At 40.9% G+C, this 27,468-nt stretch overlaps 1 protein-coding gene across 2 annotated transcripts in view; it reads right to left on the bottom strand.

Annotated features, from left to right (window-relative positions):
* Positions 1-27,468, bottom strand: part of LOC124151805 — a 94,019-nt gene that overhangs the window by 27,559 nt on the left and 38,992 nt on the right. For both annotated transcript variants that reach the window (XM_046524446.2, XM_046524453.2), the window contains exons 23-46: positions 26,002-26,142; positions 25,402-25,542; positions 24,964-25,107; positions 24,312-24,380; positions 23,255-23,398; positions 22,372-22,584; positions 20,655-20,839; positions 18,683-18,803; positions 17,547-17,728; positions 16,634-16,700; positions 15,782-15,991; positions 15,161-15,247; positions 14,463-14,638; positions 13,781-13,878; positions 12,229-12,460; positions 11,781-11,897; positions 10,621-10,814; positions 8,924-9,093; positions 7,563-7,816; positions 6,319-6,438; positions 5,124-5,332; positions 3,973-4,129; positions 2,492-2,661; positions 785-950 (exon numbers count right to left, since the gene is read on the bottom strand). In XM_046524446.2, the coding sequence (XP_046380402.2) occupies positions 785-950; positions 2,492-2,661; positions 3,973-4,129; positions 5,124-5,332; positions 6,319-6,438; positions 7,563-7,816; positions 8,924-9,093; positions 10,621-10,814; positions 11,781-11,897; positions 12,229-12,460; positions 13,781-13,878; positions 14,463-14,638; positions 15,161-15,247; positions 15,782-15,991; positions 16,634-16,700; positions 17,547-17,728; positions 18,683-18,803; positions 20,655-20,839; positions 22,372-22,584; positions 23,255-23,398; positions 24,312-24,380; positions 24,964-25,107; positions 25,402-25,542; positions 26,002-26,142 (3,767 nt within the window). The remainder of the gene's footprint in view (positions 1-784; positions 951-2,491; positions 2,662-3,972; positions 4,130-5,123; positions 5,333-6,318; positions 6,439-7,562; positions 7,817-8,923; positions 9,094-10,620; positions 10,815-11,780; positions 11,898-12,228; positions 12,461-13,780; positions 13,879-14,462; positions 14,639-15,160; positions 15,248-15,781; positions 15,992-16,633; positions 16,701-17,546; positions 17,729-18,682; positions 18,804-20,654; positions 20,840-22,371; positions 22,585-23,254; positions 23,399-24,311; positions 24,381-24,963; positions 25,108-25,401; positions 25,543-26,001; positions 26,143-27,468) is intronic.

The following is a 27,468-nucleotide window of genomic DNA, read 5'->3' as shown; positions in this document are numbered from 1 at the left end:
ATGCTCCATGATTGCCACGTTTGATCTTCATGCTCCATGATTGCCATGTATGATCTTCAATGCTCCATGATTGCCACGTTTGATCTTCATGCTCCATGATTAACTTATATGGACTTCAATGCGCTATGATTGCCACATATGGTCTTCAATGCACCATGATTGCCATGTATATTCTTCAATGCACCATGATTGCCATGTATATTCTTCAATGCACCATGATTGCCATGTATGATCTTCAATGCACCATGATTGCCATGTATGATCTTCATGCACCATGATTGCCATGTATGATCTTCAATGCACCATGATTGCCATGTATGATCTTCAATGCACCATGATTGCCATGTGTGATCTTCATGCACCATGATTGCCACGTATGATCTTCATGCTTCATGATTGCCATGTATGATCTTCATGCACCATGATTGCCACGTATGATCTTCATGCTTCATGATTGCCATGTGTGATCTTCATGCTCCATGATTGCCACGTATGATCTTCATGCTTCATGATTGCCACGTATGATTTTCATGCTCCATGATTGCCATGTATGATCTTCATGCTCCATGATTGCAATGTATGATCTTCATGCACCATGATTGCCTCGTATGATCTTAAATGCACCCCGATTGCCACAAATGGGCTTCAATGCGCCATGATTGCCACATATGGTTTACAATGCGTCATCATAACCACATATTTTCTTCAAACAACAATCAACGGAAACAACGGAGATTGGACAGTTTTTTTTAAGAGAGATATTGTTTTAAGTTTTAGAATCTACCTTTGTTTCCATCTGACTGCGTGCCAACCTCGCAGTAGTACCTCTGGCCACCCCGACAAGCATACCCGGACTCACACTGGGTGCACGTGGCCGGACAATAGGAGTCATTGCAGTAGGTCACGTAGTGAAACTCCTCGCACGGCTCAGCATAGCCGCCCTTGCAGATCTGAAGCATAAAACAGATGTGTTGATACATCGTCAAGCTCCTGACAAGATCATTACAGACGATGATACCAAGTTTCACAGGCTTGTTTCTCATTCTTTTGTAATCCGGACAAAACCTTTTGATGTTCAACGAGGATGAATGATGAAAAATATGGAATTTGAGTCGATTGAATTACTCATCTGGATTCAGTGGTGGTGTGTCTTTCGGTAAGTGATTTCAAAATTGGTCATGTGTCATTGAATATTATCCATATCTAAGAGTTGTAGGATGCTGTTTTCAGTACTTAGGTTATGTGTTGTGTCAGCGAAATGTGGATATCCAATTTGACGACGGTCAATAATATCTGCCTTGTTGGAAAAACAAAAGAGCACAGATATGGTGTTGCAAACCAAGGATTATAATGGGTGAAATTATGAGATTCAAACCCATGACATGCTGATCCTGGCAACTAGGGGACGCAACTCTGTAGTGCAGGTTGCCGTGTCATAAACCACTGAGCCACCAAGATCAAGAGAAGTTTTTATCATGTATAAAATAGCTAATACCAACTGCAATTGCTAGCACAACAAGTGAGCATTTTGCTGTAATCTTCATCTCTATTAAACATCAACCAATCACAGTTAATCTTACCTTCAAAAGCTACCAAAACTGAACTGGTACTCGAAAAAACTCATTTGAGTGTCAACACTGCACATACCCAAAGGTCGGTGGTTAAAGAGCTCGCTTTATTGCTTGGATCGATTTTCCTTGCGGGTATTGCGGGACTATTGCTTAAAACAGCGTGAAACGTTTCACTATCCACAGGGTGGCCTAGTGGATAAAGCATCTTCCCCGAGAGGAAGGCTGGTGGTTCAATTCCCGGTTACGTCATACCAACTTGTTGCTTCCCTGCCTATCGCTATAACAGTGCAATAATCTTAAACGCGACCACCACTCAATTCCAATCAAAAATTTACAATGTTCCCATTGTCTGCTGTTACCCGATCAAACCGTGAACAGAATCTGTGGTAACTAATGAGCCAATAAGAGGCTCAACTGAAAAGGACAATCATCACAGCACTGATGAGGATAGTGATGAGGACAAAGACATCGTTCAACATGAGATTCAGAACAACCCAAGACAGGTTCCAGGGCAGCCGCTCAGACAATCCACAAGGACACGACACCCACCAGCCTGGCAAAGTTCTGGAGAGTGGCTGATGCATTAAGACACTTCTAGTGATCAACATTGACATTAAAGAAAGAGGAGAAAGTGGTCACGCCACTATGTTTATTTTCTCTCTTTTTTTATCGTATTTGAATCACATTTCGTTTGTATTCTTTTCGCGTAATTCGCATTTCGTTTCTACTGTAATCCTAGTTTGGTATTTTTGTCTCCCATCTGAGTAAACTCGTGTGAGTTGGAGAGTCGGGTTTGTGATATATTGGCGGACGTTAATAAATCCCATTTCACCTCACCTCCGCAGGATGTTCAGAGAGTTGTACATTGTAGTTGGTGATTTACGATGACCTATCTGTGAGACGGGTACACTTGTACTTACCCAACCCAGTGGGCATGACACGCACTCGGACGCCAGACCAAAACTGTGCTCCGTGGGGGAGCGGCCACAGGTGGAGTTGGACATTGGGGGGTCACAGCGTCCACATGGCAGCATGTGCCCATTCCCCGGGCAGTACCACGTGGTCTGGCATCGCTCACAAGATGTCTGATCTGAAAACACAAGAAATACCATAATACAAACTGAGAGTTTCATGGTTATTGGTGGAGACGCAAAAGTACCGTGCAATTTGCCGTGATTTAAAATAAGATGTACTAGAACACTAATCGTTGATGAAAGTGAGTGAGTATGGTTTTACGCCCTGTTTAGCAATATTTAAGCAAGATCATGACGAGAAACACCAGAAATGGGTCTCACAAATTGCACCCATGTGGGGAACCGAAACCCGGCCTTCAGCGTGACGAGCGAACACTTTAACCACTAGGCTACACAACCGTCCTCAAAAAAAGAAGACAGCATAATGTCACTATGTTAACATGATAACTATATATTCATGTGATTTATGTTAAGTTCGTATATATATATATATATGTATATATAACCCCACATCAGAAAACTGTTTCCTACCTCAGATCAAAGAATTCAAATAACCTTACCATTCAAAGAATATACTAACATACTTTTGGGCGTAGGGTTTTTAAGCTTAGCCTTACCAGACCAAAGTTAGCTACACAAATACGACTAACAGGAAAAATGTAATCAATGTTCGAAAACAAATCAGAGTCATAAATAGTGTTTGTGTATATTGCATTGTCTGAGAAGACAGGGTTGATGTCCAGACATTTAATCGTTCAACATAAACGTTATAATTCTGATATTGTTAACAGAAATGTTATAATTCTGTTATCCGATGTAGAATCGTACACTTGACACTGCTTTCGGCAGTAAGTTGTTGTGCTTATGGAAACAGTTTTGTTGTTTTTATTATTATAATATATTAATTATTGAAACGCCAGAACCAAACTTCTGAAATAATTTGAGGAGTATATAATGACTTTGTAAATAATAATAATAAATACTGAGTTTGTATAGCATCTAATACCTATAATGAGATGTTCAGTGATGCTCTACATAAACAACAACAATAAAAAGAACACATGAAAAAGGTTAATCGTCGTTGTCAAATGCTTTGTAGTTTTCAGCAGTGGCTTGAACTGTGATTTTGATGATGCTACCCTGATTGGTAGTAGAAATTTGTTGCAGAGGTTAGTAGCAGTAAATGAAAATGCTCTAATACCTAACGTTAACTACACTTGCATAAGTCTCTCAGGAAATGATTATTAGTTTTAATCATAATTCCTAGATTATATGAATAATAAGAACAAGTGGTCCTTATAAACGTCTGGTATCCTTACACTGACGGCTAATCTAAACTTGCCGTTATAAGGCTAGAATTACTATACATCAATGGACTTATCTTTCAGTAGAGTATTGGAACAAGGCTCAAGGTTATATCAACTTACAATGCAACTCCTCCCGCTGTGAACAGCCAATCAGCTCGAACCTGAGACTGACGTGCCCCACCCATGTCTGGGGGTTAATGCGGATGTATTTCCCACGGGCAGGGGGCTCCAGGGTCACATCCACCACAGTGGCCTGGTCCACCGCCCCATTGAACACCTGCAACATGGAGAAACATGCCACGCACTTCAGAAGTCAGAACCGGAAGTGCTCGCGTAGAAACAACGTCTATAACCGATACGTACTTTGTAACACAAGAAAAGGACATTATTAGTAAACTATCTTCCAATTTTGTATTTTTGTGCACTTTCATCAAACCCCCTTTTGAGAACCAATCTTGATACGCGTGGTCAAAGACGTATATAGACACGTCTCTGGCGTGGTCAAAGACGTATATAGATACGTCTCTGGCGTGATCAACTCATTAAGAAGACACTGTTGACACAAGCGTTTATTGCGCATTAAAACCATGTTCCCTTTGTTCCATACTCATTGTATAACAATAGTTTAACTTGACATAATTGGCCATTGGCTATTCCTACATTTTGGGACAGTTTATGTTAGATTTTATTTGTAACAAATATTATTAATTTATTTATTAAAAATTTTTATTAGTAGTTTATATATAGGTGTTTCAACAACACATTTTCGACTTTCATTCAAGAAACATCTATGATGACAAATGAAATTTGTATGTGATTGTTATTTATATTTTCATAATTTAACGTTAGTTCGTAAAGAGTCCGATTTTCAAGTTGGGCGATAAATATCATGTTCGACCGTGTAGAGTTTGCATTAATAATTGTAGTGATGGTAAACTGATGTGCTTTTTTTAGGTGTAAAATCATGTGCTTTTTTCTTAGGTGTGAGTAATTACTGTTATGTTACAATGGTAGTTTCGCCCCTGGTTATGAAAGCTTTGGCACAGATTTCTGGACAATTGCTTATTCGGTGTGTAACTGTTGCTGTATTAGAGCATATTTGTCGCCGCTTTGAATAATATCCAAGCCATGTCGTGGCAGGGGATTCTTAGAACGGGCTTGACATATTGTACGGACCATGGGGGTTGTGTTCATGATGGTTTAAGAAAACAACGATTCACGTTGATGATCGTTACTCAAAAGTAAAGATTAAATAACGAATACCAACATACATCAAGGCCGTTCCCGTCGGTATATTTACTGAAGGTGATGCCGTCGTCACTGACGAAGACGGAGAAGGTAGTGACGTAGTTGACCTCATCTTCACGGCCCTGAATCTGTATGACACGGAACACATAGAGTTCTTCCAGCTCCGTCTGTATCCACTGACTGGCGTCATCAACGGCTGCCACCCATCCCCCACTCAACCCACCAAGCTCCGCTGTAGAACATAAATATCGTGGTTTGGGGGTTCTTTTTTTGTTTTGTTTTTAACGCCACACTCAGCAATATGACTACGGCCTTTAAGCAATCAAGTCTAGACCAGTCAATCCAGTGATTGACATGATGAGCAACGATCTACATCGTCGGGTACGATGACACACAATCAATCAAGTTACAGAGTCTTACCACCCGATCCATTAAGTCGCATCTTACGACCAACATATGCTGCTTTGGGCATATTGTTTCCATGGAAACGTAACAAATTAAAATTTACAAACTATTCAAAATAGCAAAGGCGCCAGTATAGCCGATGAGCAATGCTTATCCCAAGTTTCGTTGAAATTTGTTGAACGGTATTCCAAAATAATTGTCCAGATATTATTCAAGATATTGCCCGGAAACGAACCCTATACTCCTTTGAGACTTAGCAAAAGTCTTTCCATGGAAACATATAAAAACAAAATTTTGTCAAATTTAAAAATAGCAAAAGGCACCAGTTGAGCTGAGTAATGAACGTAATCCAAGTTATGGCTCGGAATAGGATGGGAACGCCGACGCCATGGGGAACCTAGCCAAAAACAATTTGCACACCCCACTTCCATTTGGGGGTGGGGAGACAAGGATGGAACGGTGACTTTCCGTAACCTTTCAGAAATGATGGAACCGTGACTTTCACCTTTCAGAAATGTAATAAAATCTGATACCCACACTAAATACTTAGACAACTTACAAGCAAAGGCAACTCCAAGGCTATCTAGTTCCTTTGTTGAAACACGCTCGTCGCTATACGAATGAAATCATGCCGATGCGACGTTAAACTTTAACTCACACAATGGAAACACGACCGGGTACAAACGCTGTACATGCAGTACATATGGCCGATCACAAAGCATTCTACCTAGACTCTTCATCACGTCTCTATGCGACTTGGTGATCAACAGTCAAGACTCTGTTTAACACCGAAAAAAGATGACATTGAGCTACCTGTAAGTGATGTCATGTTGAGTCGAGCCCTCTCTGGTCCACTGTCTGGCTGAGAGGATGAAGCAGTGAGAAACTCATCCCGAATAAACGCCTTCTCAACCCCAGCAACTCGCATGCATTCTGATCATTGAGAAATATCAAATATGTAATTATGATCAGCCATTAAAAGTAGCAGGAGATTATAAAAGCCACTCGTGCAAATATCTCCTTTCCCCCATCACTCGATGAGAGAAACATGATATTTCACTCGACACATGAAATATCCTATATATATTGCAAAACGTAACATGGACTGACATCCTACGTCATCTTCACATATCACTTCACAATATCAAGTAAAGTCATGTTAAAATTCACCGTCACATTAAATAATGGATACTTGCTACTTTTTCAAACAATAATCGCATATGCGAATACATGAATGTTTTGTCAGAAGCCTCACTGCCTTTATTGAAAGCATAATATTATTTAATATTTTTGAAAAACGATTTAAAACTACAGCTCACTCCATACGAGCTTGGCCAGTTATCTCACCCTACTGTTAAACGAGCAAACAATTCAACTCCAGGATCTGCAGAACCCATGTAGTCGATAACAACAGCAAGGGTGGAAGGTTTGATCGTGGCCAGTCAAAGTGGTGCATTGTCGAGACACGTTTGTTTGTTGTTGCTTAAAACCGCACTCAGCAATATTCCAGCTATACGACGGCAGTCTGTAAGTAATCGAATCTAGACCAGACAGTCCAGTGACTGATGTCATGCGCATCGATCTACGCAATTGGGATCATGCATGCATGCATCAACCACGTCAGCGAGCCTGGCCACGAAATCGTTAGTCGCCTCTTACGACAACCATGTGCTGCTAAAGATCAATTCTAACCTGGATCTTCATGAGTCGAATAGACGGACAACAACCAATGTTTCCAATCTTTGTTCAGCAGTAGAGGGGGCACAGGTGGCACAGTCGTCTAAGGTGCCGAGATTCGCTGTCCCTTAGGCACGCCAGAATCCTATGATTGTGGGTTTGAATCCTGGTTCGCCCCGATTATGTTTCTAGGTTTGTCAGCACCATACCCGTGCTCGTGGGTTTCACCGAAGTGGTAAAAGTCTGAGACCTGCATCACCGGGTTTTCCTCCCACATTAAGCTGACACGCCATGATATAACTGGATTAATGTTAAAAGCGGCGTTTAACCCAACTCACTCACTCAGCAGTAGAACTTTGTATTCCTGTCGCGTTACTCACCAAACTCATAATGGTAATACCCAGGCACCACAAACGTAACTTCTCCTGTTATTTCGTCGAGAGGGAAATCAAAGGCGATAGGTTCATATTCCACAGACACCAGACAGGAGTTGTCAAGCACCATTGTGACAGTGCCTTTAGCGCCGCGCCGGGGTACGCCCTCGTCAACGACGAAGACCTCAAAACTCAGGGTTGTATTCTTCGTGTAAACAGACTTGTGAAGATCTTCAGTCTCGTTGAATGACACTGGAGGACTGTAACCAAGAAAATATTCTGTGTCCCTTTTGCAAGTATGAGCGAGTGGGGTTCATTTTACACCGCAGGCAACCGTAGAAAGCTACAGAAACCTCTGTTTGGCAATAAGCAGTTATAAGACGTTGCGTTCGCCCATTATTATAATTTAGGGCCCCGTTACACAAAGTGATCTTAGCACTTAGGCAAGCCTAACTCCCATAATTCAGCACATACTTAGGACAGTAAACTGTTGTCTCTTTGTAGAACGAAGCCCTAGGTGAATTCTGTTACAAAGTATATTATAATATTACGAGTTACTGTAATTCTGTTCTACCCTTAACGCAAAGTTACTTGAAAGATATAAGTGACCTAAGGTTTTATTTTTCGGGTAACTACAATACATACACATTAAATTCCGTTATCAGGACGGTACCGGATTAACGTAACATGGAAACGGAGATATGGTTCTATGTCACATCTAACGGACATATGGCCGCCTCAGTTCTATGTAAGCGTTTAGGTGCTGTTTGTTTCTAAGTCCTGACTCAAAACGTTAAAGATGATTCACTTTATTTTGCGAATATGTATGCGCGCACACGCGCGCGCGCGCGCGTGTGTGTGTGTGTGTGTGTGTGTGTGTGTTAACAACGCACGCAGCAACATTCCGACTCTATATAAGTTCATATGAACATAGACGAAGCCAGCCTTTACAACGTGTCTCTAGGGAACACGGGTGGCCCAGTCGTCTAAGGCGCCGCGATTCGCTGTGCAGAGTTACGTCCCTTGGGCACGCCAAAACCTATGATTGTGGGTTCGAATCCCGGTTCACCCCGATTATGTTTCTTGGTTTGTCAGCACCATACCCGTGCTCGTGGGTTTCACCGAAGTGGTAAACGTCTGAGACCTTAATCACTTCGGGCTTTCCTCCCACATTAAGCTGACACGCCGTGATATAACTGGAATATTGTTAAAAGCGGCGTTAAGCCCAACTCACTCACTCTATACATGTAGCCCTACACCCTGGAAATAATCGAGTTTATGTCTACTCTACGGACTCAAGACTAGCAGTTGAATACTCATACGCAGGACAAACAAGGATGTTATGTTGGAATAGATTTCAAACTCACGTTGCCGTTACATCTGATCGGTAGTATCTGAGGACGGAGTTGTTCCCGGCGTCTATGTCGGAGGCATTAAGGTCGACAATGGCGATGTCTTGGAGAGCAGGATTGGCCCAGATGGCGAATGTACTCTGGTCAAGCTCTGGGCAGTTGTCGTTCACGTCTTGGACATGGATCTGAATGATGACTTTATGAATGACGAAACGAACTGAAAAACGATCTTTGAATACCTTAACATATATAACAGATAGCCACCCGAAAGATCGCAAAGAACATGAAGAACGATGTGGGGTTCATTTCACGATAAAACATTGTTATATAATTAGATCCGAACATGGGCTCCCAACTTCATGCATCGTAAATAGGACGACGCTAGATTTTAGAGGGACGTGTCTAGTGAGTTGTTCGCAATAGATGTAGTTCGGCAACGCACATAAACGCAATGGCCGACCGATCTCATCCCCAAGTGGGAGAGATATGACAATTGGTATTAGGAGAAAAGGTACAGATAATCGTTTTGAGGATTGTGGGAACATGCGTGAATAACCAAAATTAACCCACATGTTCGTAAAATTGACTTCTCCGACCCTATCTGAGTTCGGATTCTATTCAGGGAGTCATCATTATTAAAATTTGGATAAATATTTGTATAGTTCGTACATCTTATCAACATCCTCAAAGAGGCTGTACATAACTTTGATATCTCATATAAGCAATTGTTTTATTGTACGATAAACAGCTCCCACTCGTCGTTTATTTCTTAAATACGTAATAGGAATTAATTGGCGGGTTCGATTCCCACATTCGACCGATAAAGTCCTCGGTTTGTCCGCACCGCGTTTGTTTCCTTCCATATAACTAGAACTCAAATACTGTTCAAGTCGGCGTTTAACCCACAACACAAAATAATAAACAACACCGCATAGTCCCCTTGGGACGAGGGTCCTCAAAACTCTATTGCTTTTCTATTGGATCGACTCGATTTATTGCAAACTGCCGTGATTTTAACTGCCAGGCAAAAAATGTATACATTTGAAAATTGACCAAATATTATTTACGTTAACAAAACGTTACTTGGCTGAAAATAGTCTCTGAAACACTGCATATTAAAGGTCCAATATGATACCCGTTTCAAATACATCACCATCGAATAATCATTTCTTGTTTGTTTCCCTTTTAGCCGCCATTAAACATGGGTGTACACTTTCTTTTGCTCGGCAGTTTAGAAAGAATATTAACTGACTGTGTCGCAAAACAAATGAGAAAACACAACATAGAAACAATGTACTATCTCACGTTATTTCTGATTCATCTGCAAACACCAATTAACAATGATACCTCGTGTATCCTAAAATCTCCCGAAAGGGTTTTCGGCTTAGAATTGGTCTCAAGCAACCTATGCTGGTTATATATGGCGATTTAATGGATCGGACAATCTCATTAAAATCAGATCTTATTTCTCGCTATGGCTAAACATTGATTAGCGGCAGCGAGAACTTAGATCTGATTTTAATGAGATTGATGGATCGGCTGGTCGGACACGGTGACTTGGATGATGGCGTGGATCATTGCTCATAATATCAATCATTGTGCTGTCTGGCCCAGACTCGATTATGACAGGGTGCCATCGTATAGCTGTAATGAGTGCGGCGTTTAACAACAAACACACACCAATATCTGGAGGGACTTGACCCAGGACCTACTTTAATTCCTATTGTTCCCGTTTGTTCGGGGGACTTGTTATAATCTACAACCTCCAACGCTACAGTGTACAGGTCGATGAGTTCGAAGTCTACTGGCTTAGCTAGCGTGAACAGTGCCGTGGCAGTCGTCACGTCAAACGTCTCCACACTGGTGTCGCTTGTGTCAGCCGGAATGGAGGAAGCGGTTGGACATTCTGAAATGGATGGAAACAAATCCTTTGTGATCCTTGTTTCATATGATGTCAAGTATCTCGGCACTCTTGTTCTATTGAGTGAGAGGGTTGAAATTTAACGTCACATCGACAATGTTTCAGTCATTATCGTCCCTCCTTTTCTATACACTGTGAGCAAGTGAGTTGGGTGTTTAAAGAGAACGATCATATAATGAAATGTTAATGACTTTCGTTTATACCCATCCGAAACAAGACATTGTTCGGCAATGACCATCTTCACGAGGCAAGGGACTTATCTGGCTGAAAAAGTCCAGTTTCCAACCCTGCCGAACTAGGCTGGAATTATGGAATTATATTTTGGCTTGACTAACGAGTCTATGCATATCCAATCAAAAATCGACACATGGTTCGCAAACAACATGGCGATTTGGTCGATGCAGGATTTGCAGAGCTTGTGTACCCTCTCCTGAGCAACGACAGATGTTTTCAAAAAGCACAACGTTTTTAATCAAGGTGCTTAAGTAATTTCATGTACCTCGTAAGATAAGACCCCTTTTATAACAATAAAGATGTTGATTATCGATCAGATCGTCTTGACTGGGTGCCACCATTTTGTTTGAAGCAAATGCAAGTGATATGAGAGGTGGAATCTGATTGGTCAATAGGAGGGACATAGCTTGTAATCGCCACTGGTGGCGCTACGATCAAGCCTAGTTTGGCAAGACTGAAACTTTTGCAGTCAGTTTACTCCCTTGCCTCGGGAAGATCATATGGGCAATTACATGAACATGTCAGATACTTACTTTACACTATTACTGTTACAATTGTGGATGTCAAGCATGCATGCTGAATACAACACCAATCCGCACTATATCAACCACATGGGCACGTATATCCCATTTGCATGTCCCAATTAGATGACCATTATGTGTTCAGATTGTTGTATACGATGACCAGACATGTTTATAGATCTCCTAAATAACTCACCGACAAATGACATGTTGGCAATCGTTGTATAGGTCAAGACCGCCGCCGTTGGAAGAACACCCGCAGCCTGATTGGCCACTGTGTCGGACTTGATTGAGAAATGACGGGCCTCGTTACCTGCAAACAGAGACACCGATACTGAGTACAACAATCCGACTTACGTTACAGCGTCAATCTACTACATGACGTCTGTGCTCGCGACCTTGTACTTGATGCTCTACATCGCTTGTCACGCCAAAGATCTTGATTCAATTGCCATTTCAATAGGAGTAATAGGTAAAACAGTGATAAAGGTTATATGAATGGATCATCGAAAATCAGTCATGACACCAGGTTTTCGCCTGTTACGACAAGCAGGAGAAGATGGGGATATATTTTATCCGATATCCCCACGGGATCCCGAGAGGAATAACGACACCGTTCTAGTCTGTAGATTGAGCCTGCATACCATGAAGTATTGAAACCCTGAACGGCGGCCCAACAGAGAAGGAGTCGCTGAGTATGAGAGTCTGGAGGATGCCGTCATTGTGGAAGTCTTCGTCGATGGTGACGGTGTAGTCTACAGGCGGGTCGTCACCGACGGCGGTGATGAACTGGACGCCCGACAGTTCCAAGAAGTAGCCGGAATTACACAACAGTCTCTCGGCGTGGAACACTGCAAAGTGGTACCTTTCTCCAACCTGAAGACAGTAATAGTTGGCAGGAAGGTATTACGCTGTTTGGACCTGGATACACTACCGATAAATGAGATGTGGATGCTTGTAAAGCATGTACACCGGTACAACGGCAGGCATCTTCCGGAGGCAAGGGAGTTAACTGACTGTGACAGTAAAAACTGGACTTTTATAGTCAGTTAACTGCCTGGCCTTGGGAAGGTTTTGGTTTGGTTTGGTTTTTTGTTTAACGCCGCACTCAGCAATATTCCAGCTATATGACGGCGGTCTGTAAATCCAGTGATTGATATCATGAGCATCGATCCACGCCAGTGGGATCGATGACATGCATCAACCAAGTCAGCGAGCCTGACAACCCGATCCCGTTAGTCGCCTTTTACGACAAGCATAGTCACCTTTTACGGCAAACATGGGTTGCTGAAGACCTATTCTTCCCCGGAATCTTCCCTTGGGAAGGTGAACGGTAGGGTGATAATATAACAATAAGATAATGTGATAATAAGATAACGTGACATTATAATACAATAAGACATGATAATATAATAAAATAAGATAATATGACCACATGATAAGATAATTTGGTATATATGATAATGACATCTTTGAGAGGCATTTAGAAGTTGGAGTGCTAAGTAAGGCTAAGATTTATAGATGAACAACTTCTTTATTACAATTAGGAGCGACGTTTCGGTGAAGGTTCTAACACCTAATGGTGCTCTTATTGTAATAAAGAAGTTGTTCATCAATAAATTTTATCCTTACTTAATATGATAATGTAATAAGATAACGGGACAATATGATAATAAGAGAATATGATAGTAGAACAGGACAATGTGATAATAAGATAATATATGATAATAGGATAATATGATGACGTGCATACAGTGACACCTTGTTAATACGTTCCGAGTGAAAGCATCCAGATTTACGAATCATGTTAAGTCAGCCATGATTCAGCAAATCCGCAATGTCAGGGCTAGTGGAACACTCCTAAGCTCCAAGTGTCCTATGCTGCGTTGAGCAAAGTCCCCCCAAAATGTCTTACTATATTCCTGTTTTGGCAATATAGAATCTGGGTCCTTGTCGTGACGAGAGAACGTTTTAACCACGAGGCTATTCGATAGCCCCTCACTAGACTTGAAGTCTCTAAAGCAATAATTATTGGTTTAAATCATAATCTCTAGATTAGGTAAATAATAAGAACAAGCTGTCCCTATAAGAGACTGGAGTCCTTCATATCTAGACTTGCCTACAAGGAGGACTGAATTACTACACATCGATGGACTTATCTTCAAGTACAGCCTTGGTGCAAGGCTAGCCCCTCACCTCCAAATCTAGATGCACTGCTTCGGCTGTGGCGGGCGTGCTGGAACCACAAACACCTCCTGATACAGTGCCCTCTGTGGGCGTGATAGTGGCGCCACCTGCAATTTTAACCAAATAAATACAAACCATCGGATCCACCAATGTGAGATTAATAGTGTTTAACGTCACGTCTTAGATTATTCCATTCTAATAGCATCTTCCCGAGGCATTGGGGTTAACTGACTATAACAGTCCAGTTTCAACCCTTGCCGAACTAGGCTGGACTTATGGAGTTGAATTTTGGCTGGACTAACGAGTCTATGCATGGTCCAATCAAAATCGCGGAACGAAATCGACTTTGGGTTCATAAACAACATGGCAACTGCCTTGCAGAGTTCGGTCGATTGCAGGTTTTGCCGAGCATGTGTACTGCCCACTGGGCGTCGACAGATCTGGAATCTGATTGGTCAATAGGAGGGACATAAGTCGTCATAGCCACGTGTGGCGCTAAGATCGCACCACGAAATTCCAGCCTAGTTCGGCAAGGGTCGCCGAATCACTGCAAGTCCAAAACACAGCTATGATACCCATATCAAATACATCACCATCGAATAAACATTCTTGTTTGTTTCGCTTCATGCATGAAAACATAAATGTATATTGTCTTTTGCCCGGCAGATTATTATTCTGTTATACGACTCACCTTTTTGGGCAGCTGTGGAGAGGTCGATCTTCTTACAGATGATTGAGGTGGTGCCACGCGTGGACACGTAGAGGACCATCTTGCCGTTGACGTAGAGCCACATGTCGTCCCCGCCGCCTATCGTGATGGTCTCTGTGCCTTGGTATACAATCCCCATCCGGATGACTGACGTGAACCTAAAATATTTTTTATTGGTTGTAAATAATCGCGTTTGGACAAGACAATCCAGTTATTGATATTATGAGCAACGTCCCATGCGGGGTGCTTTGACACGTTATCAGCTATGACCACCTGCTCCAATCGATCGCCCAGAACGACATATATTACTGGAGCTCAATTTTAACCCGGAACCCACAGGGTCAAAGCTGAAAGAGACTGTCTGATGATTGTATCTCGATCATCGGATTGAGGGGCGATAGGGTGGCCTAGTGGCTGAAGCGTTCTCTTGTCACACCGTTCGATTCCCCACGCAGCTACAATGTGTGAGGTCTATTTCTGGTGTCCCCCGCCATGATACAGCTGGAATATTGCTTAAAGTGGCGTAAAACATCACTCACTCATCGGATCAGCAAAGTGTTTTGTGAATTAGGCATGTACAATGGGATTAAAACACAAGATGTTCTTAAGGTCAAATATTATACGCCCATAATGACTCTTTTCATACCACCTACACATTTTTTAAAATATTTGTAACTTACCCAAAGTTGTGGGTTGTTCCTCCGCAGTCCTTCTGTTCGTTCCCATACCCGAAGTCATCGACAGGGTAGAAGGATCCTGCGCTGTACCTGCAACATCACCCATCACCTAAACCATCTTCATCTCAAACAATCGTCAGCTTCAGCACAGCGGTTATCCTACTCTTTTTGTTAACCCACCAACCAACATTTAAACCATTGGAACTAAATATTCAATTTAAAGAAAAGTATTTTTTGCCTGTCGAATCTGTTAACACCTTTCAAAATTATTTTTATCTAATTTTATATTAAAACCAACAACTCCGAGCTGCATGTTCCGCTAATTCGCTATCTCAAATACACTACTCTAAACAAAAAAAGGACTACCTGTTTCTTTCATATTACTAGAGTTAATGTGTCTTCTTTTGAGTAGTGTATATCAAACTGGGTCTTTCAACCATGCTCAGTGAAACCTTTACTCAAAGTTAATTTTCTCAAAATATCGTGATGCTGTCACCTTATGACCCCATTTGTCTCGAATTACGGATAACTCGACATGTGTTCGAGTTAACGAGATACACAGTAATTCTCTTCATACAATACACATACACATACACAACACTAATTCAGATATATATGTTCTACCTGTAAAGCGGTGGCGAGTTGGAGAGATTCTCCAAGATTATAGTTCCGTTCAGTTCTATATTCACTCCGTCTTTTCGTTGGAACCAGTCGGAGAAGGAATCTGCAGTGGGGTTGTTAGACTGGGCAAGCCAGCCCCCGTAGGGACTCGAGATGTATCTAGGCTCGGCGATGATCCCTTCCGACAACCCCGCAAAGTCGGGGTGTATAGCACTGGAAGAAAGTCGGCAAGGAAATGTACACCCAGTGAAGGTAATAACGGTTTGGAATATTCAGAACGAAACATCATGGGTTAAACACCGCTTTGCCAATACTTCAGTTATTTATCATGGTTCAACATGGCGTTGCGGCTCAATGTGGGAGGAAAGCCGGAAGAGGTCTGGGATATTTACCACTTTGGTGAAACCCACGAAAACCGGGAAGGTGCTGGCTAAACAAAGTTAATAATAACTGTTTAACAACTGTTTTTATCCGTAAAATATGTTTGTTTGTTCGTTGTTTAACGCCGCACTCTGCAATATTGCAGGTATATGATGCCGGTCTGTACAAAATCAAGTCTGGGCCAGGCAATCCAGTGATTGACATCATGAGCATCGATCCACGCAATTGGGATATGATGACATACATCAACCAAGTCAGCGAGCCTGACCACCCGATCCCGTTAGTTGACGACAAGCATAGTCGCCTTTTACGGCAAGCATGGGTTGCTGAAGACCCATTCTAACCCGGATCTTCAATGTCCGTGAAATATGTTCATTTCAACTAGATGTTAGTCTAATAATCACCCACAAGTAAACTGAACCGAATACATTTATACTTGTTTTGTAATATTCAAAACGGGAGGGGACGTCATACCTGAAGTCAAAGTACGATATCGGCAGTCCTAGGCCAACATCGACAACCGTGTTATTCCCGGGCGTAACTGAAATAGACAAACAATAAATGGGTGAACATGTTAATGTTGTTTTAGGGCGCAGACAAGCTTTATCACGGCGATTGTAAAACAATCGAGTCCGGGCCAGGCAAACCAGAGATTGATATCATGAGCATCGAACCAGTGCATTGTTGAAAGCACGTCCGATGCTGTCAGAGGGCGGCTACACACAATCAGCTAGCATTCGTGATCAACTCGTGTTATTCCGGGACAAGCCGAATAGCGACTCGTGCCTCTCCCCTTGCCATTTTTACGGCCGGGTTCCGTCTAAACGCAAACGGTCATAGCTAAAAGAATTGTCAACTCGTTGCGCAATGATTCACGTATATTTCCCCCATACATCATATATATTTCAGACACTATTTGATGCACATCGGGACTTGCTTTTTGTACAGTATGATTGAACACATTTAACTGTGTTTTGGGTATATGTTTTGATGCAAGGCATATGTGAAATCAAATATTATTCCTGTGGGATTCTTTGACCAAAGTACTTGAAGTCATACACGCATTCTTGGTTTGTCGCATTTTCGCACATAACATCCATCGATGGGTGGACGAGTCTTCTCACAGGTTACGGTAAGGGGCGAGTGGTGACGAATGAATCAGCCAGATCACATTGTGACGATCGGTCGGTACACCACAGGAATCAGATGCTAACGTCCTATTCTGCCCTGGATTTTCTTTTCAGGATACATGCTTTCATATCTTGCACATAATATCAATTATGAATGTCAAACAAAGCGACTGTATTGTTATTGTGGAGAAAAAAACATGCGACAAAATTGCATATTTGGAAAGAAAGACAGTATATTTCAGTCAGTGCTTGGATACCTGGAGTAGCCGAAGTGTGGAAGAGAGCCGGCTCGCTGTAGCCGCTGATAATGCCGTCGACGGCGGCAGTGACGGCACACACATACTCCGAGTCCGCCTTCGCTGTCAAGATTACACTTGTTGCGTTAATATTCGACGTCAGTATGTCGCCTTTAGAACCAGTGCAGGTTGCAGTGTAGGAGCTGGGGAACATGGTATTAATCGTTAACTATTTAAATGGATCTTGTAGACAAGAGGATACATTTCATTACACTTTTCAAATTCAAAGTCAAATTTATTGTATGAAAGGGCAGAGGCCCAAATAGATATATTTAAAATAGTACATTTTATTTTTAGGTTAATTCTATTCTCTCTATTGAAAAGAAACAAATCTAGCGTATCATTGAACGGTATTAAATCTATGAAGGTTCTTATATGCTCAAAATACAGTCCTTTTGATGCATATTAGTATATTGTTTCAGGACCTGTTCACACCATTACTATTTTTGCAAGCCAAATGCATTAGTATTGGATTTCATTTGTTGTCTACTTTTACATAAGTTCAAGATACTAGCATTCATGTTGATGTTTGTCCTTAGTCAAGCCACTGATGGTCAAGTCTCTATGAATGAATTATTACTACTTAATATTATTATTATTATTATTACTAGGAATTATTATTATAATAAAAAATAAACTTTTGAGTTTTGTCCAAATAGAATTCTTTTTGTCATATTTACGATTGTTTACGATATTTTAAGTATATGCGGTTATGTAAAATTTGAAAAAATAAAACTCTATCACTGAAAAATGCCATTCAAACACTTTTAAATGCTATTCAAAGACTTATCACTGATATGTTTGAAAAGAAAGACTGAATGGATATGAAATCCTAAGTTTGAAAGTATCTAATACTTGTGAAATGTTGGCTAGATCAGTAATAAAGTACAGTAAACTACGGTTATAACGAACTCAAATGAAGTACTGATTTCAGTTCGTTATAATCGTAGTTCAGAAAAATCATATATACAGCATTTATACATCAAATGTCCAGGGCCAAAAGGCCAGTTTGTTATACATGTCAGTTCGTTATAAGCGTGTTCGTTATACACGTAGTTTACCGTATTCATAAAACCTCAAGAGACAACACAACCTACACGACAGTATCATTGCTTATTGGCTTCTCATCCTTCTCCATCTCTGAGTTCTGGAATAGCGGTCTCGTCCATGTGACGTTCAGGTTGTTACCGTCCGCCGTTCCACGGACGTTGGTCGGTGCTGTAAATACGCTCATGCAATAGATGGATGTGGTCTTATGATTGGGACAAATATTCAGCAGTGGACAAAGAAATTAGAATATAAATCGGATTTAAATCCCATGAGCACGTTTGCAGATCTTCGCTTTGATCACCCATGAATAGCTATTTCAAATGAGATGATCATGCAATAGACCAGGGCCTACTTGCACAAAGCGATCTTAGCGCTAAGATGATCGTAACTCCCATACTTTAACATAGGCTTACAATAGTCGTAGCGCTAAGATCGCTTTGTGCAAGTGGGCCCTGGATACGGAGAATCTCACTCGAGTGTATTTTGATGATTATCAAATAAATATATCAACAATCTTTGATAAAAGTGGAAAAAACTCTGAGGCCTGCCGAGGAGTTTTTCCACTTTTATCAAAGAGTGTTGTTATTTTGATATAAAAAAACACGAGGGTGAGATTTTATTTATCAGCCAACATCATTCTTCCAACTTTTTCAGTTTGTAGACAGTAATAAGCACTATTAAGCAGTGTCCTAAGTGTAAAACGTACTGCTAACAGCTTCAGTAAAAGACCCAATAGTGATGTCATTTGATTGTGACGTCATGGTAAGCAATGATGTCACAGTGGTCTGCAAAGCATTGTGATGCAATTTCATTGCAGCGATATCTACAATTTAGATATTGCTTGATCTCACCCAAACGATCTCTCCTGTGGGAGCCAGATTTAGATGATAAACAAGGGTGTACGAAGGCCATGGCAGTGTAACGAAGTACGTATATGCGAAAAACGTAATATTATTCTACACATATATTAGTATTTATTTTACTTTAAATCAAGTTTAATATCGGTATATGCAGAAATGGTTGAGTTCATAACAAACATGACATTTTCAAACATGTCACTGACATCAGATTGACATTCTATATGCAGGTTTCAAAGACAACATTTCTGGCCTCATCCATCCAAAGTACCAACGTATAGAGTCTTATTTCAGTGATGGAGAAAGTGCAATAGTTTATGATGGATGAACCGACAGAAGACGCCATAATTATAGCTCCCACTATGTTTCGGTAACCCAACTACCATGAAAATATAAATTGCCAATGTAAAAGAATAAATAACCAGCCTAGGCTTTCTGCCGAAACAGATTCCACTTGACGTAAAGGGTAAATAGTTGTGAAAATTATACGAATGGACCACTGAAAAATCAGTGAAGACAACAGGTGTTCGCGAAAAGGGTAAGCAGGCCCTGCCCTACCGGTAGCACCCACCATTCATACAATTTGCTTAATGCGACGTCAGCCTGTAAACAAACCAAACAATCAAGTGACCGATGAACAAAAAAATCCAGTGACACGAGAGTACCATTACAGATTTTGTTGAAACTAATAAAAACGGTATGTTCATTTTGAATTAGGTCTGCTGTGTACAAGTGCAGAGATTTCTCTGCTTATCGGTGAAGAAAACGTAAAGAAATATATTTGTTTTGCAACACACTGGAGCGCAGTTTTAACATCTTATTTCAGAGACATCATTTATTTAACCTAATTTAATAGAGTGTAACGAAGGTGTCACGCGCTGGGAAGGGGCTTGCATCTTCCCGAGGCAAGGGAGTTAACTGAGTGTTAAAGTCCAGTCAGTTAACTCCCTTGCCTCGGGAAGATGGCGTTCAGCTGGAAACATAAGGGTTCCTCTTATACCGAGCTGAGTGTAAGGTTTTTTTGTTCTATTCTGTTCTGTAGCCTTAGACGTTCCCGACACATTAATCTGACACGCCGTGACCAAACTCACTCGCCTGTTGTATTGTCTACAGTAATATAATGCAAGGTTACCGTCGCGATGAAAGGGTGAAAACATCTTACCACATATGTACTTTTCTTTGTCCGCTTTCATGAAAAAATCTTTGTCCTTTTCAAAAGCTATGCCAAGCTGGATTCCAACTGTCACGTTGGGCTCTGAGCAGTTACCTCCCTTTACGACAGTGTGGACCTCGGCCAGGGTTCGATACAGATCACAAGTACACTCAAAGGCGTTGTTGGTTAAGTCTCTGCAAACACATGTGACTTCATTATTCAAGTTGTCTATTTGGTGTACTCACATGCATACACTGTCATAAAGGCTTGTCACTAAGTCAAGAAAGCGTGCGCGTGTGTATTGGGAGGGATGTGTCTTCGTGAACAAAAACATGACACAGGGAAAGACATACACACAGACATGGGATATCCGATAGTAACCTTCACTGTCCTACTCAGCTAGTGACCCGCGAAGATCCGGGTTAGAACTGGTCTTCAGCAACCCATGCTCTATTCGATCCGTGGAGATCCAGGTTAGGACTGACCCATGCTTGTCGTCAGAGGCGACTAACGAGATCAGGTGGTCATGATGGCTGACTTGGTTGATGCATGTAATATTTTCCCAATTGCGTTGATCAATGTTAAGGATGTCAATCATTGGATTGTCTGGTCCAGACTCGATCATTTAAAGACCACTGCCATGTAGCTGGAGTATTGCTGAGTACGGCGTTAAATCCTTTCCATATTCCTTAATTTCCCTTGGGTCGATTGCGACTATTTTATGAGCTTGTGTATATGAATCACTATCAAATAGTGATGATACCAGGTGTTCGCTAAACTGTGAGCGTATTCTGCCTCATCAGTGGCACCCGTCACAAACACATGCAAAGGCAAGTCATATATTCACCTGAAAAAACACGGGAACACATGGTACAAGTCAAAATAGGGAATTGCATCGGACATCATTCTTGTCGCTGATGCGTCAAATTTGGAAATGTCCTCTCATGTCTGCCGTTTAAATATTTTGAAAGCTTTACTGAGGTTTTGAATGTTGTAACCTTGATCAAACAACTTTTGAGCAAGAGTCGTATGACGCTTTTGGAACTCTTGGTATAAAGAGCATGCTCGATTGTACCTCAATGTAGACACCAAGGGCTGGAGCGGCAGAATATTGCTCGACATAAAGGGAAAGTTGACTTTTGGAAAGTTGAAGTCATCCCTCTTGTCATACAGCCTAGTGGAGAGTGTTTTGTCACTCTGAATCTTTATGCACAGATCTAAATATGAAACACGAGGCGGTCTCGCTGGTCTCCTTTATTTCTAGATCCAGTGGGTTAATCGGTTGAAGGGAATTTGCCTATTTGATTGTTATTGAATGCTTTCAGATCATCGATATACCTGAAATTAAGTTAAACTTCTCGGCTTGTGTTGAAATTGTGATTCATATATATGCATAGAGAAACAGATCAGCAAGAAGGGGAGTACAATTGGTACCAATGATGAAGCCTACGTCATGTCGTAATGTCCTGTCCACACACTTTACGTCAATACATATTTATTTCTACAAATTATCAAGTGAGTTAAGGCATCATTCGATGTCAAAGTCTGCTGTCATTTTATTTTCATTTCGTAATTTGGTGGAAGTGTTTTGGGCAAGAAAAATATGATGAGGGCTTGCAGCAATATTTGTTAACAAGTCCTCCTGGCCAGTGAATATTGGAAACTTATCTAAATGCTGCACACAACACATCAGACACATGTTGAAGGGTTTGAAGTCTACACGTACATATTAACTATTGTTTTGTTGAGGTAATCAAAAGCGCCGACTTCAATAGATGTGAGGAGGTTATCGGACAAGATTATTGACGAAAGAACGGAACCATTCCTGGCACCAGGGAAGTGGTACAGCAGGTTCTTGGAGAGGTCCAGTGTCTTGAGATTCAGCATTGGGTCCATCAATCCTTTCGGCCAAGTAACGATATCATTATCGCTGAGGTCTCTGTAAACAATAGCAGACTGGTCAGTTGACTATAAACTATAGCAGACTGGTCACTTCACTGTAAATAATAGCAGACTGGTTGGTTCACTGTAAAGTTCATATGAACATAGACGAAGCCAGCCTTTACAACGTGTCTCTAGGGAGCACGGGTGGCCGAGTCGTCTAAGGCGCCGCGATTCGCTGTGCAGAGTTGCGTCCCTTGGGCACGCCAAAACCTATGATTGTGGGTTCGAATCCCGGTTCGCCCCGATTATGTTTCTAGGTTTGTCAGCACCATACCCGTGCTCGTGGGTTTCACCGAAGTGGTAAACGTCTTAGACCTGTATCACTTCGGGATTTCCTCCCACATTAAGCTGGCACGCCGCGATATAACTGGAATGCTGTTAAGAGCGGCGTTAAACCCAACTCACTCACTCACTACAATGTGTCTCAGTAGTTCGTACAAAAAAAGAAAGCATATTAATATCAATGATGATAGCTCCGATAGCATATAATCAAGTCGATTTGTGATTTTAAAAATAACAATAAATAATAAAAAGTATGAAACTATATATACGATTCTGATAACTGAATAAAACATCTTTTGATCAAACTGAAATATATATTTAAGTAATTAATATTTTTGATTTAACAAAAGAAGACATTTCCTTGTAATTCACGCAAAACTCACAATTTATTTGTATTAATGAGAGAAGCGAAGGACCCGTTCTTGATTTCCGTCAACTGGTTGCCTTTCAAGTTGATGTCGTACATGTTGGTCAGGCCGTCGAAGGCATCATCGGGCAAAGCAGATATCAGGTTATAGGAGATGTCCCTGCAAGGGTAAGTGACTGGCATTGTTCGAATACACCACCAATGACATGACATGTTTAAAACACATGGCTTTAAAGTAAGTCTGATATAGATTATGATGGCAACACATACTCTAGTATTGTGAAGGCGGGGTGGTTTATAAAGACAAAAACAAACGAACTATAGTACCTTAAATATTAGGTGAGGTGAAAGTTCACGTTAAAGGGGGGGGGGCTGCTTGTTCTAGTCCGGACTGATGCCGATTTATAGTGCTAGCTCACTGAGATTCCACCGCAGTTTAACATGAATACCCCTCTCAGACACAGTATACTGACTCCGCGCCGACCAGTCCTTATGCCGAGCGCCAGAAAACAACAAGTACCATCTTTTAACGTCTTTCGGTATGACGCGGCCGGGGATCGAATCCCAGACCTTCCGCTCTCCGGGCGTACACTCTACCACTAGACCACGGAGGCGTTCTCCTGACGCATATTTAGCATTGAAGATATCTGCACTGAAACCACGCATGTTTTGCAGGTAATTGGCGTGATTTTAACTCAAGGATCTACCTCTTATTCTGGCTGTTTCCAAAATAACACCGACAGTGGGTTTGTTCTTTTTTCACATTGAAAAGAACCATTAACGTATATGTAAATAAAGGCGACAAAACCATTTCCATATTCATAAGAAATCTCTGCAAAAAGCAGTCAAAAGATCACGGACGTCTCAATGGTCTAAGTTGCCGCAAGACGTTCTGTACAGTTTCGTCCCTTACCAATACCAGGATCCGGTGTTCGGGACTTGGTACCCTGTGGGCACTACTTGTGATCAAGTGTTCACCAAAATTACAACTGTCTCTCGACTATCTACGTACACGTACAAGTACATGTACAATACTAATAATTTTTATTGTTTTATATATCAGTTATACTTACATATATGTCATTTTATTCTCCAAGAAAATGTCCCGAGGGAAGTTTGTGAGTTTGTTATAACCAAGGCTCCTGAAATTCAACGATTGTTGGAATGAATTCATGTATGTATTTGTATAAATATGCAGTTCTCGTGATTTTGATACACTAAAACATCTAATTAAAAAAAAAAATATTATATTATTTTTTTCAGTGTAAAAACCGGTCAGCTTGTGACACGAATGTTGCTTTCAGAATACTTTCATAATAATATATGAATCATTAAACTGGCATTATGCTTCACGGTCTGGTGCCCATTGCCAGACTGGAACAAGACATTATCGTTTGTTTGTTTGTTTGTTTGTTTGTTTGTTTGTTGTTTAACGTCGCACTCAGCAATATCCCAGCTACATGACGGCGATCTGTGAATAATCGCGACTGGACCTAACAATCCAGTGATTGTCATCATGAGAATCGATCCACGCAATTGGGACATGATGACATGCATCAACCATGTCAGCGAGCCTGACCACCCGATCCCGTTTGTCGCCTCTTACAACAAGCATGGTTTGCTGAAGAAACTCCAGTGGCAATTGCATTTCGGTCTTCCGATTGTATAGAAATAGCGTAATAACTGCAATTATTCACATACGTTGTCTTAATGCTATATACGTACACCAAACCAACTGCAACGTTTTCTACAAGATCAGGCGGTACTATTTGGAGGTTGTTATTACGAAGGTCAAACGCGCTGTTGACTTGTGACGCGCCTGAAAACATCTTTCCGTAGATGGCTTTCAGCTGTACGCTGAACATGACGCTAAAAATAGAACGGTGAAGTTTGAAGTCATTTCCTGAAAATATTGATTCATTTATACATTATTTAATAATAATAATAATAATAATAATAATAATAATAATAATAATACGCTGAACATGACGCTAAAAATAGAACGATGAAATTTGAAATCATTTCCTGAAAATATTGATTAATAATAATAATTTATAATAATAATAATTATTATTTTTAAATTTGGGCAGTGGCTTTCACCGCCGTTTAACTGGAAGAATAAATTATGTATGCACCGGAAATTTATTTTTCTCTCGTACTTACAAATATTCGAGAACGTTGTTTCCTGCGAATATTCCTTCTTCAACATAATCTATTGTATTTTCCGTTAAATACAAATACCGAGTTTCAATATTCTCGAATGTTGCAGTCTTTAGATGATCAATGTTGATATACTGAAGAAACCTGTAACAAAAGCATGTGGTGTGTGAGTGAGTGGCACGGTTCCCTTGGGGTCAACAATGTTTCAAAGATGTTTGGGTTTTAACTCCGCATTATTTCCGTTAGGCAAGGCTGTCGGTGTAATTTGTTTCTAACACGGGGTATAACAGACCATGGATCAAAATCGGGGCGAATCTGGTATTCCAATCAAAGTCCAGCGGATCCTGGTAAGGCTAAGGCACGCAACTCTGTATAGAGAGTTGACATACTAGGATTGGATTACCAATGCATGGCTCGTTTTAGACGACAAAATTTAATGAAGTTAAACCTGGATATTTATGCAATCATGACAATATATACATTTGCATTGCACATTATGAGGATTTTGACGATCTTCTAAGATCTGACCACCCGATCCCTTTAGAAGACAAATTATAACCCGGATCTTCACGAGGTGCGTATTGGGATATCCCGTCAACTTACAGGTCCTGTAACTTCACATCTCTGAAGGCGTAGGGTTCGATGACCCAGAGAGGGTTGTTGTTCAGGGTCATGTCCGGCGTTCCCTTGATGTTCACAAAGGCATTGGGCCCAAGAAGCGCAATCTGGTTCTCGGACAAATCTCTGAAATAGTCGTGGTATCTGTGTGTTCTCAAACAAGTCACTGAAATACACGTGTAATCTAAGTGTTCCCAAGTCTCTGAAATAGACGTGTTATATATGTGTTCCCAAGTCACTGAAATACACGTGTAATCTAAGTGTTCCCGAGTCTCTAACATACACGTGTTATATATGTGTTCCCAAGTCACTGAAATACACGTGTTATTTAAGTGTTCCCGAGTCTCTAACATACACGTGTTATATATGTGTTCCCAAGTCACTGAAATACACGTGTTATTTAAGTGTTCCCGAGTCTCTAACATACACGTGTTATATATGTTCCCAAGACACTGAAATACACGTGTAATCTAAGTGTTCCCAAGTCTCTGAATTACACGTGTTATATATGTGTTCCCAAGTCACTGAAATACGCGTGTTATTTAAGTGTTCCCGAGTCTCTAACATACACGTGTTATATATGTGTTCCCAAGTCACTGAAATACACGTGTAATCTAAGTGTTCCCGAGTCTCTAACATACACGTGTTATATATGTGTTCCCAAGTCACTGAAATACTCATGTAATCTAAGTGTTCCAAAGTTTCTGAAATACACGTGTTATATATGTGTTCCCAAGTCACTGAAATACACGTGTTATTTAAGTGTTCCCGAGTCTCTAACATACACGTGTTATATATGTGTTCCCAAGTCACTGAAATACACGTGTTATTTAAGTGTTCCCGAGTCTCTAACATACACGTGTTATATATGTGTTCCCAAGACACTGAAATACACGTGTAATCTAAGTGTTCCCAAGTCTCTGAATTACACGTGTTATATATGTGTTCCCAAGTCACTGAAATACGCGTGTTATTTAAGTGTTCCCGAGTCTCTAACATACACGTGTTATATATGTGTTCCCAAGTCACTGAAATACACGTGTAATCTAAGTGTTCCCGAGTCTCTAACATACACGTGTTATATATGTGTTCACAAGACACTGAAATACACGTGTTATTTAAGTGTTCCCGAGTCTCTAACATACACGTGTTATATATGTGTTCCCAAGTCACTGAAATACACGTGTTATTTAAGTGTTCCCGAGTCTCTAACATACACGTGTTATATATGTGTTCCCAAGACACTGAAATACACGTGTAATCTAAGTGTTCCCAAGTCTCTGAAATACGCGTGTTATTTAAGTGTTCCCGAGTCTCTAACATACACGTGTTATATATGTGTTCCCAAGTCACTGAAATACTCATGTAATCTAAGTGTTCCAAAGTTTCTGAAATACACGTGTTATATATGTGTTCCCAAGTCACTGAAATACACGTGTTATTTAAGTGTTC

This window comes from Haliotis rufescens, unplaced genomic scaffold (genome assembly GCF_023055435.1).
Source record: "Haliotis rufescens isolate VD_foot unplaced genomic scaffold, xgHalRufe1.0.p SCAF_4, whole genome shotgun sequence".
NCBI lineage: Eukaryota > Metazoa > Mollusca > Gastropoda > Lepetellida > Haliotidae > Haliotis > Haliotis rufescens.
The sequence above is the reverse complement of the archived record's forward strand: the minus strand, read 5'-3'. Positions and strand labels throughout refer to the sequence as shown.